General features: G+C 46.2%; 1 protein-coding gene across 1 annotated transcript in view; it reads right to left on the reverse strand.

Annotated features, from left to right (window-relative positions):
- Positions 1–12,296: 12,296 nt before the first annotated feature.
- ASB4 (ankyrin repeat and SOCS box containing 4) overlaps positions 12,297–13,676 on the reverse strand; it is a 34,006-nt gene continuing 32,626 nt past the window's right edge. Inside the window, exon 7 of the mRNA XM_030009459.2 lies at positions 12,297–13,175. Coding sequence (XP_029865319.1) covers positions 12,987–13,175 — 189 coding nt within the window. The 3' untranslated portion in view covers positions 12,297–12,986. The remainder of the gene's footprint in view (positions 13,176–13,676) is intronic.

The raw sequence follows: 13,676 nt of genomic DNA on the forward strand, positions 1-13,676 counted from the left end.
TACGTGTCTGTATGTATGTGCCAAGGTGTGGGTTGGATATCCAAGCTCCCTCTCATGACCAGAGTCGATGTATCCAGAAGACCCCAGAAAGCTATCAGCTCCTTCTGAAGCAGACACCTACTTCTGGCCAGCTGAATAGGTCTCCTGCCTTCAGTGGCAGAGTTCAACTGACTGTGATGGGACCATAGACACCTGGGGCACATGTAGGCACCTGTGTTTAGATGGCTTCAGCTGTGAGCTGCCTCCCAGCTAATTCAGTTACCTAAAAATAGACACCCGATGCTATATGAGGATAGACTCTTCCTGTCTCTCATCTGTCACTCCAGAAGACCAGAGATCTTCCACAGGTCCTTTGTGATATCTGCCAGTCCCATGCAAATACCTTGTATGGACCCTCTTGGCTTTCTCAAGTATCAGTGACTGTATATGTTTAGGTGAATGACTCAAGTCCCCTTACTAGTTCTGGGTCGCTGCGGGAGGCTGGAAATACGGAGCTCAAAACAGCGTCACTGCTGTGTCATTGCTGGCCAGGGTGGATAGATAATGGAAAATCCCAGACAATATTTATCCTGCAGCAAATGCCAGGGGGATCATTGCAGAGGAACTGGCTGGCTGCTGGCACAAGCTGTGTCAGCCTGGAGCTGCCTCTGCGCAGCTTGTCACCACTGGCTGCATTTCCCAGCATCGCAGGTCTTTCTGGGTTTGGGGCTGGCCATGGTGCCACACGACCGCAGGAGACAGCATGAGGCTCATCACCCGGGGCTCTGCACGCCACAGGGCAGCACTGCTGCCCGAGAGCTCTGAGACACACTCAATCTGCCTGGGACACCCAAATACCAGTTACTGGGCAGACCTTTTACAGAAAATTAGGAGCTAACTGTGGCTGATGCTGGTTGTTAAATACCATGAGGCATACTGAGAAATCAGATGCATTGAAAGCTCTTTTCTGAGTGTTTAGAGTGGCTTTCTCTTCCTAGCAGCTTTACCGTCCACAACAGTCCTGGTTGATTTTTAACAAATTAACTGGGAAACAGGGTGGAATACCTGGCAGGGATACTTGTCCTTTCCTCCAACCGCTGTGGCACACAGCACGATTAGTAACGTGCATTGGTGACCCAGAGTCACTCCTCCGCTTACAAAGGGTATTACTGGAGGAATTCAACCTTCATGTGGGGGCGGATCAGATGGTTTATACCACTCCAGGTATTAACAGACATGTGTCATTGCTTCACAGACCGTAGGAAGCTGTTTGCTCAGGCATAAAACTGAATTTGTGTTGACACAGAAGCACTTTTTTGTGCTCAGTTAGGACCTGTTATAAAACACTCTGAACTCACCGGACAATTTTCCCTTGCTTCAAATCAGTTTTGCCTCAGGTTTTACATAAATACGTGATGAAGAAAGCTTCATTTTCAAGCTCTGACCAGGGACATTCCATTTGCTTCACCTCCATGGCCTTGCCCTCCTGTTCCTCTTTTCTTCCTACTCCTGCTGCTGGTGCCAGGCTGTGCACGCTCTGAGCATATCTTCTGTAGCTGAAGGATGGGAACAGTGCTTTGGAGCACGCCACACTTGCCAAAGCTTTTGATGATTTTTTTCAAGGCCACTGGATGATCAGTTCACTTGACCAAAAAAAAAAACCAAAAAAAACCAAACCATAGCACCTTCTGCATATTCCCAGGCTTCTGTCTTTTGAATGACAACATCCATGTCAACAGCTGGAAAAAGAGCAAAACTGTTCACTGGATTGCCGTAATTTGATGCAGGCAGACCTTGGAAACTATATTACAGACATTAGTATTCAGGGCTGACTGAAAGAGGTGTTTTCATCTTTCTCCAAAGAGTTGTCCTTGCCTTCTCCTTTGCTCTCCAGCAGAATGATACTCTCCACCTGTGCGTATTGATGTTAAGGGAGATGTATCTTGAATTAAATCTGCACTACTGCAGTCAGACAGAACAGAGAAGAACTACAGATCCTCCCATTTCTTCCCAGGAATGAACACACCCACTGCTATAGGAAATGGGAGTTCTGGGGGAGAAGGTCTATCCTCAACAGCACGGTCTTTCAGAGGGGGATTATTTCATTTCATAAGAACAGAAAGAAGATTCCAGTAAAGCTGTTGACAATGAAAGGCTAAAATAAATGCTCTTCACCGTTTCCTTAAAGTATATTAACACTGGAAGGTTTGTTTGGGTTTTTTAATGTAAACATTTCTAGCAGAATAGCAGTATATTGGTGTACATGATGTTAAGCTTTTACTTATAAAAAATTTTTTTTAAATAATCGATTCAGAAGCAGGTATTCTGTTCTCATTTTTCTAGACTATGGGTATGGAATACAGAATATAGGTAATGGATCAATAAATAGGTTGTCTATAAGCATGTCTGAGAACTTCTGCTGGTGTAATTCACTTTTCTGTAATGTGCTTCTAACACATGCTAACCCTTTATTTTCTTTTTCAAGCAATAAATAAAGTGTAATATAATGTGGGATCAACATATTAACCAATGTAAATGATACATATTAGAATAGTAATAATTCATCTTTAGACCTCGCACCACGTCCATTGAAATCTGTGACAAGCTTCCTATTGACACCAGTGAACTGTGGACAAAGCCAAAATGGTTTGAGCTGCTGATCAGTAGAGGAGACACATACGCTCCTGAGGGTCTCTAGAAGACAGCAAGCAAACTAATTTTTAACTCCTTCAGAGTGCAAGACCGGACAAGAGGCCAGCTTCACTGTGTTACCTGCCATGCAGTCTGCAAGATAGCACGTGTTGTGCTGGAGGAGTTTATGATCAAGCGACACACCTAGAGGAGGAAGAGGAGTATGTGACATACACTTAGACATTCAAGATATGTTGAACAGAAACATGTATATGCACATATGGCCAATTTAAAGGTACTGAACCGGCTGACAGCTCTTGCTTCAACACCATCCCCTTCATCCAATGCAGTGCAACCCTTATACTGGAAAACCTTGAGCTCCAAACACCCCAGACCAGAGGGAGGTCAGCTCTCAGCCTTTCTGTTCAAGCCAGGTGAGACCAAAAGCCCAGGTCCACACTGGGGAAGTCTGGGTGCAGAGATGTCGTTGTCTCTAAGGTCTAAGCGTGTCCTGTTCAGCAAAGAGGGCGGTTTGTCCTTGTGTCCCCAGCCACTGAGAGCTTGGCTGCAATAAAGGAACTTTGCCCACACCTGGAGACAGAAGGGCAGGACTCTTTAAGGGCACACAACAGTAACCAGCCACAGCTTGTGCTCATTTCACACAGCTGAGGCTTTTTTAAAAAAAAGGATTAAGAGTGTCCAAACCCCAAACAACATGAAGGCCTGCTTCAATACGGCTGGAAGATTATTCCAGCTGTTTGGGGCTGGGAGCCTAAAAAAGCGGAGCTTGCCTCCCATAGTCAGTGGAGCTCCAAGACACTTGGACATGAATAGCTTGGTTTAAGCAGAGGGCAGACTGGCAGCTAGTGCTAGATAAAAGGAAACAAATCAGCGCTGTAAATAAGGAATGAACGATTATAAACCTTAAAAATACCCTTCAGGAAACACGTGGCTGCTGTTCAGTTGCTAGCTGCTGGCTCTTTTGTTCTGCTTACAGCTTTCCATCCTTTTTCTTTTTTCTCTTTTTCTTTTTAAGGACAAACACTGGCTAAGTATACAACACAGCCTCCTCCGGTCAGGGCTGGGGGCCTCGAGAAGCAACGGTGCCCCTTGGCGTTGTTCTGGCAGCCTCCCAAGCAAGGGGCAGGGAACCCACAGGGACAGCGTGTTCCCCGCCGACTGCACCGGGAGCTTAAAAACACGTTTATGTTAAGTCAGCAAGAGCTGCCCGTGCTGGTCATGCCGCTGCTCTCCCTTCCCTTTCAAGGCTGCTGGAAGGAGCAGCGTCAAAGTTCAAGCCCACGTTCGAGTCTGTTCCAGGAGCTGCCTGCAGTTTGCTCCTGCCTACCCAGAGCCACTTACCTGCCATCTCACCAGTGCACCCAGGTCACCTGAAAATGAGGGGGAGCCAGGGCTCTGCCCCTCTCCCTGCCCCGTGTCGGAAAGGGCAGCTCTCCCTGTGCTCGACCAGGTGCCGGTGACCGGGCAGGACTCGGTGCCATTTAATGGCAAACCCTCACACACTCACAGCACAGCCGGGTGACAGCGGATAGCGTGTCCCGGTCAGCTGAAAAAGGAGTCCTCCTTCTTGATCTTCTCCAGGGAGGATGCACCCTCTGTCAAAGCTCTTGAGAGGATGGAAAAGGGACAAGGACGTTAAGGGGACACTGGATGCGTAGCTTGGGTATGCCCCTGAAGCACAGAGGTGCATGGGTGCTGTGTGAGGTGCCCCACAAGAGGGGACTGCGATGGCCGTAGCACGGTGTTCCAGATACTGGTGGAGTTTCAACCAGCTGGAAAGAAAATTAGGAGATTTGGGTTACAGAGGCCTCTGGTGCCCAGCTCACCTCAGCTGTGTCAGGGTGTTTCAGATGCCTCCATCCGAAGTTTGCTAATGCCACATGTCTGCATGGGATGGGGTTGTGTATTCACCTGCCTGTTTGCCCGTTGTTAAGGTCCCCCTGAGAGTCCTTGGCTGCCCCTGAGGGCAAGTGCAGGACAAGATGTTCAGGTTTGCCCTGAACTTGCAGTCACTGCGGTGGGAAGCTGCTCTCCACAGAGGGACTGCAGCCCATGCTGGTGGCTTCTGAGTCCTGCATGCCAGGGACAGGCCTTTTGGGTGTGCCCGCAGGGGCAGAGCATGCAGAAATGGTGACCGTGACCAAATGGAGAGTCTTGTGTTCAAAATAACATTGTCAGCTTCAAGTATCACAAGTCAAGGTTCACAGCCCTCAAAATGCTGATTCTCTTGTTAAATAAACAATGTTTAATCTTTTTGGCTTACATTGGGTTTGTTTTTTTCTTTTTCTGGTTTGCTGTTGGACTTCACCTCCAGATATGCATGACCACTCTCCCAGGTTTATTGAGACAGTTTTCACCATGTGAAAATCTACAATATCACTTCTAATGCCAATTCTCCCCTTTCTCCTCAGTTCTTTGCCACTACCACCGCTCGGATCAGCTGAGCTCCTACATCTCCCCTGCACAGCTCCCTGCCTCATCTGCCCATTTCCATCCACCCAGGCTGAACTGGTTTGGCTGGGGCAGGGTGCAACCACTGCTCCAGCAGCACAAAAATAAACTGCCAGAGAGAAATGGCTTCATGGACAGGGGCTTTGCTGATAAACCTCAGATCTCTAGAGGGTCCTGGTGTCATTAGAAGCCAAGGTCGCTGGTTTGTACTTCCTCCCACACCAGTGGAGAATGCAGAATTTGATTCTGGGGAAAGCTGGCAGGGCAAGGAGTCTCTCCCATGTTTCTGATTACAGGGTAGGAACTTCCCACCATGCTGGCAGATGAAATGTGTGAGCACAGCTTGCCTCAGCTGGTGCTGAGCCAGGCAAGGCACACTGCCTGCACCCCAAAATCCATCCAGCATTTGGGTTTCATTCACCCGCCATATAAGTGAGGAGCATTTGACTGAAGAGTTTGTTTCAGTGGGCTGGGTAAACGGGTTGCTGTGGGTTAGGAAATCCAGACATGGTGGAGGGTGACACAAACCCACAGAACCGCAGGGGAGCAGAGACGAGTAGTGGCTCTGCTCCCCTTGCTAAAAGAGGGTGCAGTGACGGAGTAGCAGTGGGGATCAGACACCATGTCATGTGCCAGAGGCTACACAGCCAGGGCGGGGAGGACACACGGCTCTCTCCCATCTGTATCCACCGGATAATCCAGCCGCCCAGTGTGGCGCAGGCCCAAGCTGCAGCTGGTGCTTGCTGCCTTTGCTGGATACTCCACCCACCCTCCCAAGCTGAGCACCTTGAGTGTTGGAGCAGACATCCAGAAAAACATCAAAATAATATGCAAATATTATTCTAAACAACAGGACTGGGAAGAACTAGAAGTTCCTGTGTTAAACCCTCTGAATTATTTCTAAATTAATCAGGCAAAAATAGCAAGGCCATTGGGTCTCAGTTTTAGACTGGAACGCTGCATATTCTGCAGGTCACACCAGGCTTGATTGCATTAGAGACGTTTAAGGTTGGGGCAATGCTGTGGTACCTACTGTACTCCATCTACCCAACAGCTGCAAATTACACCGTCAGTGTATTGACATATAAAAAACAAATGTTACATATAAAAATGTATTACTTCTTTTCTTTCCAGCTGGTTGAAGCTCCTTTAGTTGAGAAGAGTTTGACTTTGTTCATGTCTTGTTGCTCTGTGTGTGTGCAGGTGCCTGTGCAACTCATTTCAGATTATTTTTAACTGGGACAAACGCCCTTCAGTGTATCAAAAAAATTACCCCAAACAAAAGCTAACAAAACCTGCAATAAGGTGGGAAAGAGAGAAAGGGAAAGAGAGAAAGAGAGAAAGAGAGAAAGAAAGAAAGGAAGAAAGAAAGAAAGAAATCACTGAAATTCCGTGGATTTATGGTGGACGGAAGGGCAGGGCTGTGGGAGAAATGGACCCCGATGGCAGACTGGGATCCAGATTAGCAGCAAGGTATAGTTCAGAGCTGCCAGCCCCAAGCGGTCTGCTCACCATGGACATAGGCAGACAGCATGCCCTTGAGTTCAGGGCAGCCATGCCCCTTTTCCCCAGCAGTGAACTTGGAAACAGCTGGGTAGACTCACCAAAGGGTTGACTCAACTTTGGGAGGTAGATGTAATTCAATGGACTTCACTGCAACTGGGTCTTTAGGGTCAGTTTTACTCTGCATGGACGTTAAAATACCTATATTACTTTTTGTCATGAAATGGCTTTGCCCTGCCCGCAGTGATGTCTCTTTGCCTGTGCTCTCCAGCATGCTGTGTGTTTGTAGTCAGCCCAGGCACTGCCCTGCCCTTCAGCAATGCCTGCCTTCTCATACTGTGTGAACCAACGCCCGTATATTTATAGGGCACACAATTCTGTCCCCTCCTTTATAGCGCATTATTATAAAGTAAACTCTCTGCGAGTATTGCTGCTCTTTTGTTCCTGCACCTTTTTCCTCAGACCTTAGCAGTTATTTATTCTTAGTCCCTGACCAGCTAGTGGTTTTTGTAGGGTTATCAGGAATAGGTAAAAATCCCTATTCTTGACCAGAGTTGTCTGGATTCAACCCCCTTTCTGCCCATAAATAGCCAGAAGCTTATGGCTACACTGAGGCTGTGCGACTCCCCACTGACAGTTACTATTGTCATAATCTAACTCAGTGCTAATTTCAGTACCAATAGCCTAAGCACCCAAATCAATTGCACTGTTACAAGGCTAAAATGTGGTGTGATTCTGGGACTAGGCAAAAGGCTGATACCAGCATCCCTAGCCAGCCCCAGCTTGAAAGAACAGAACTGAACGGTTCATCAGTGGTGTAAAAATCACCACGTGCCCTGCTGTCCTTGTTTCAAACCTCTTAATTGTAATTTAGCAGCACTCCATAGGGTGCCTGTGCAAGGTAAAGGGCAACACACAGCTGCCACATGCTAAGAAAATTTTAACTGTGTATTAAAATCAAACAGGTCATTGGAATGAGTAATATCCATTGTCACCTTTCTACTTTGTGTCTTACGAAGCTTAAGACGCATTTGGAGAAATAGAAACAAATTTCTGAGCAGCCAACCAATTTCATCTGACAGTTGCTGGATATAGCAATCTTTTCTGACCCACTCATCTGCTGTACCAGAGGTCCCTGCCGTTCTACAAATAGAGACTGTGGTAGATCTTTCCACTACTTTAATATAATGCTTGGGGAGGTTAAGGTGTCAGACGCTAGCTAGGCTTTGGCATCTCTGCTAATAGCATGTTCTACACTGTCATTTAGTAGAAGAGCAAACCCTAGGGAGTACAGGGAAATTCCACTGCCATATCCTGAAAGTAAATGGAAATATCGCTGTGTCTGACCCATCTATATCTTGTAGCTTTTCAGAAAAGCAGCAGCAGCCCTTCAAGAGCCCTGCAAACCTTCCAGTGCACTGAAAAGCTGGCATGCCTCTTTGGCTTCTCAGAGTTTAATAAAGGTATATAATAACATAGGCTACCCCAGACTGTTTCAATCTTCCTTCCAATCTTAAAGACTGAACTCTTGTATGTTTAATTTAAAGGTATTTGTCCCATGAGCAAATTTTGCTGCCAAAAGCATTAGTACAGTTTCAAAGGACATTCCTCAAATATGAATGAGCCAAGACCCTGTGATCATTCTAATTGATCCAGCAGTGCTTGCAGCTAAAAGTAAAGCTTCTGCCTTTTACGGCAGACCAGACCTTTTCCCCTACCCCCTAATATTTCTGTTCCTGAAATTTTACGAAAATAGTCGTCAGTCTTGCTCAGTCTGGGAGATTTATATAAATTCGTGATCACAGCAGTTAACTTGATTCTGTCAAAACTGGTGTATAGGCTGTAAGATATTGCCCCATGGAAAGAAGAGAAATGTTTTTTCAAGATGGCAAGTGGCTTTGAATAAATAAAATTTCATTGATGCCAAAACACTTATCGGAATTTATTGGTTTCAGCACTGATACCCTGATTTGGGTTGAAAAACTCTGATTGAAACCAGATCAAAGATTTTGACTGGGATCTTGTCTGCAAGTCTCCTCACACATATGCCGATGCACACACAGACCCATGCAGAGCTGCCAGAATCAAAATGGGCATTTCAACACCATTCTGCTTTCATGTAGTCAGGAGTTTTGGTTCAAAACCTTACAAGATGATGCAGACAGCCTCATCATCCTCCGTGCAGCCCTAGTGACAATGCCATGTAACAGCATGAAAAGGAGTGCAGGCAGTCCATCCCCTTTCTCTCCTGGCTTTTCAAATGCTAAGGGCAGAAAGACATGGAGACCCTGGCTGCCTGTGCCAGGTGGCCCCAAGGCCCTCTATTTTGGTCTGGGCTTTGAACTTTTCCTCTTTATAATGCAAACTCATCCGAATGCAGTCCATTATGAGAGGAGCAAGGGATGTGGAAGCTTGTGCTGAAGGTCCTGAGGCTGAGTATTGCTGCCATTTGGCCAAGCTTGTTTCTGGAGTAGAGGTGGGTGACATCGACTGTTAAGTATGAGCTTAAAGTACCAGTAATGAGCACATTAACAAAACATGTATCACGCTCTAGGACCAGTCTGTATGCTGACAGTTGTCGACACTTATCCAAAGACACCTTTGTGGAGAGAAGACCTACTTATCACATCTCTAAGCCTTGTGCAACCCTTATGGTCTTGATACCACTGCACAAAGTAGGAGGCAGCTGAGAATATATCCTTCCCCTCCTGCCACCAGCAGCACTGGGAAACTAGCCTGTCTCAAGGACGAATGGTGAAGGTTTTAAAAACATGTCGGCTGGAGACTGAGCAGGAACCGGTCAACGTTTACTTCTTCCTCTTCCAGTGTCCTGAGTTGCTGCTCTGCAGTCTCTGGCTCCTCTTTTTGGCATTAGGCTGGCAGGACAAGCAGCAGTGTTGGAGAGGTGAGCCAGCCATGCTGTTTTGGTTTCATTGTCCTAGTATCTAAAGGCTGACCAAATATGAATAGACGTTTAAAGGTTTTGCAGGAAAATACAGTCCTGAACACTGTTAGACTTCAGTTTCACCTACATACTCTCCTTGGATAAATTATTGGAGTTTTGAGTCAAACTGGATCCAATCAGACATCGGGGGCTAAGTTTAAAATTATTGCAAGACCACTTTACAAAGAGGATGTCCATATTTCCATGAACAGCTGAATTATGGCTCTGCACCGGCCCACAAATCCATGCAGAGTGTCCCTATGGTCATAGATGGATGGGATAACTTCTTTTGTCAACAATGCATGTGGCTTAAGAACATCTCTTTGTATACACCTCTTAAAAAGTGCAAGGACAAAACATGTAATCCCATTGCTATCCATTGAGAAGTCATTAAGGGAGCTGTGGGAAAGGGCTGCCAAAGGGAAAGGATAGTTCATTCTTTGTGCCCATCTATGCTTTAAATACTCTAATAGGCTGTGAAATGCAGTGGGAATGTCTCAAACATAGCTACATCTCTACTAAGAAGCCCATGTCACAGAAGAAACCAAACAACCCTGAAAACAATTTTCTATCATTTTAGGTCATGACTAGGTTCAAACTTGCAATGTAGGGGTGACAATTCGGTCTCTCATTATTTCCACCTGCAGCCATCCAATCTGTTGCAGCTTTGAAAATATAAAAGCATGATTGGGAGTTATATGACAGTATGAAATTTCAAGGCATCCACACTAAAGACAATAAGACTGTGCATCCCATACATTCAATAAATTATGAGCTTATTATCAGGTACCCCCATGCCTCACATGAACAACTCCATCCAGTGCGTGGGAATAGAGTACAGTGAGAGAAAGAAAGAGAAAAATGCTAAAAGGTAGCAAATAATAAGGTTTGCTTACTGTTGGTCTCTCTAACTCCAACAAGAGAAGCAATAAAAGTGCATCAATCAGGTCTTTTTTCTGTGATAGGGATGTTCTCCAGTGTTTTTAACAGCTTGCAAATTCCTATGACTATAATCAGCCTGATCCCACTGTGCTCCCTGTCAGATACCACAATGGCTATAATCTGGCACCTGCTTGGTACAAAGCTTGGAAGTGAGGCTGGGTGCCCACAGAATAAAAATTAAGTGTGTTCACTGTGGAGGGGGAGGATCAGAGGGAATTTAGGAATACTGGTGACAGCCTTTTTTCTTCTCTCTCAGCAAGAGAGTCCTGACTACGACAAGTCAGAAAATGCTGCTATTGTTCTGCCTAAAAACTCCCTCTTCCAGATGCAGAATTTCACTTCCAGAAGCAGCCAGCATGGGGATGTGTTCCCAATAAAATCAGCTACGTCCACCTGTCTCTTCTGGACTACCCAGCTTGCCCCATTTTCAGACTGTTCAGGAAGCAACAAACATTTTCTTGCCTTGATCATTTTGCAAATCCTCTTCCTCATGCCTGACTTACGTAGGTACATCACCTAGAAAAGCAGTGGGTTTAGATAACCTAAGCTTTTTTCATCCTTCCAAATTCACTGGTTTTCCTCAGTGCAGAATTGCCTGGATCCCATTGACCTGGAACCACCTCAAGCGGATTTTTCTACAGACAACCCGCCCCAGATCCTGGTCATTCTGCCCTGCAGACTACTGTAGTGTCTCTGATAGAGATATCTCTGCAATGCTATAGAAATCTTTCATCGGTTTAGTAAAGTACAGGGACCTATATTACAACTTCATTCACATGAGAAAGCATTTTCTCATGGTCTGTGTTGTCTTTGAAATTCTCCATTGGAACTGGAAACTGTTAAATAGCAATCTATGTTGCTGTCTAGCTAAACATAAACAGACCCATGAATTGGATTCTCTCCTAAGACAGTGTACAAGCTTTGATTCATTAAAACTGAGATGGAAAGAAAGAGAAGTGATTTATAACACTAAATAATCTGCACATTTCTTCAACTGCTGCTATTGCCACTTAGCGAGACACAGAGACACTGAACAGCTTGGCCGCTCCTGTCTGGCTGGGAAGAGCCTGACGTGCTGTCGGCTCTCTTGCAATGACATAATAATAATGGTGAGGACCACCAACCTCACAGTCAGAGGTGCAATGAGAAGTCAGGAGTTACTGGGTCCCGATGGTGGGCACGGCTCACTGCCCTTTTAACAGAGCCCAGAATTGTCAGGGTCTAGAAAAAGTGGAACAGCACAGATGGATTGCATCAAACTAAAAAAAGAGAAGAAAAATGGGTTTTATCTGCAGATCAGATCACACACTTGCCCTTGCTGCAGGATACTTGGTGTGTGAACTGCCTCTGCCCTGAATTTCATCCTCCTGGACCGGAGACAGTAGCTCAGACAGGGGTAAAGGTTTCCTGCTGAGCCGGGAAACCAGTGCTGGCAGGTCCAAAAGCACAGGGCCTGCAAATCAGGGAGACCGGCAGGTCTATGTCAGCACAGCCAACACATCTTCATCTTGGAAACACCTTTCAGTTAAGGTGGGATTCCTCTCACCTGTGCTCAGCTGCCAAAAAATGAGGTCCATGTTAGCAGGCTAGGTTCCCTTTATAGTCAATGAAGAGAAGGGTTCATATTCTTCCCAGATCCCATCCAACACCATCCTGAGGGATATATGGATAGGTAGAAGTACAGCTGTGCAGGTTGCAGGGGCAAGTCCATTCTACCTGCATTTCTTCACACCAGGATATGAATTTATCATCGGTCGCAGTGAGAGTGGAAACAGAGACAGCATCTGATAAAAGCTACCCAGGCATGAATATCAACACGCAGAAATTTCAGTGCTGCAGATTTCAATCCTGTTCACATACTATGATTGATAATGGAGAAAATTCTTACAATTACAAAGGATATTATTATGACAAAGCTTTATAAGATACAGACAGGTGTAATGAACAGCAAACTAATGTTGAATTGAGAGTCAATACACAGGAAAATATGGAAACTACTGCAATCCTGTCTGTGGTCACAATTCAAAGCAGTTTGCCCATGTCTTTCTGGGAAAGCATTTCTGCGACTCTAATAAATGTCCTGTTTTTCAACAGTATCCTTTCTTTTACTCCCAAAATGAAAGCTGAAGAAAATTACAGTGAAACAGTATCAAAGGTTGTTCAGATTGAATCTAATGCTATCTAGCAGGCAGTGGAATAAATACCAAAGGAAGCAGCGGCATCCTTTAAGCTAGGCTGAACAAAGCATGGAAGTACGAGCTCCTGTGTTTGTTTGGAGCGGGGGGCCTTTCCAGCCCTGCCTCCCCCAGCACAACCCGCAGCCTGCAGCTGTGATTCTTCAGTGCAGGGAGAGACAGCGGCTCAGAGGAGAGCCAGTAAACCCCAGCCCAGCTTCAGGCTGGCCTGCCACTGTACGAAAGCGAAGGGCTGTGTCAGGGTTGTGCCTGGATCTCCAGCACCCCGCCGAGGTGTGTGGATCCAGGAAGGGAGAAGCCGGTGCCCGCTCCGCTGCGGCTCAGTAGATGATTCCTTCTGGTTCCAGCAGCAAGTACTTCTTCATGGACAGGGGGATGGAGAGCAAGGGCACTCCTCGGTGACACCTTTCTGACAATATCGCCCGAATAGCACATCTGCATAAATGCATGAGTGACCGTGGTGAATTGCTGCACACAGTGAACAAAGAGTCATAGAAATCCTGGTGCCGCTGTAAAAAAACACAAGTGGGTTTTAGGGCAATAAGGCCGTTTCCTGCCCTCCCTTTCCCCTGCCCACGTGCAGCCCTTGGCAGAACAAGGTAAAAAACACAGCCAGCCCCCCTGTCCCTTGGAGGCTCATCAAGCACTGGGGACTTGGTTTAGCCAAAAGCCTGCACAAAATCCTTACGCTTGCCTCAAATATTTAGTGTTAAGTTAAAGGCCATGATGAAATCTTTAAGTTTGGTATGTCTTTTATCCATCAGTTTGAGGTGGGGCTTCCTCTGTGGTGTTAGTCCTGATCTGAACAGACGCTGCAGGCAGCTCAGGGTCAGCGCACGTGGACGAGTTAATCCTCTAAACCTCACCACGGGGCAGCGAGGCAGCATAATGCCGGCGTTACCGGTGAGTTCGCTGGGGCTGCAAACGGCAAAGTACCTTTGGGCTTACTCATCGCCCCAGTGGCCTTTTAGAATAAGTAAAATTGCATCCCCACGAGAAAAAAAGTGCAG

This window comes from Aquila chrysaetos, chromosome 3 (assembly GCF_900496995.4).
Source record: "Aquila chrysaetos chrysaetos chromosome 3, bAquChr1.4, whole genome shotgun sequence".
NCBI lineage: Eukaryota > Metazoa > Chordata > Aves > Accipitriformes > Accipitridae > Aquila > Aquila chrysaetos.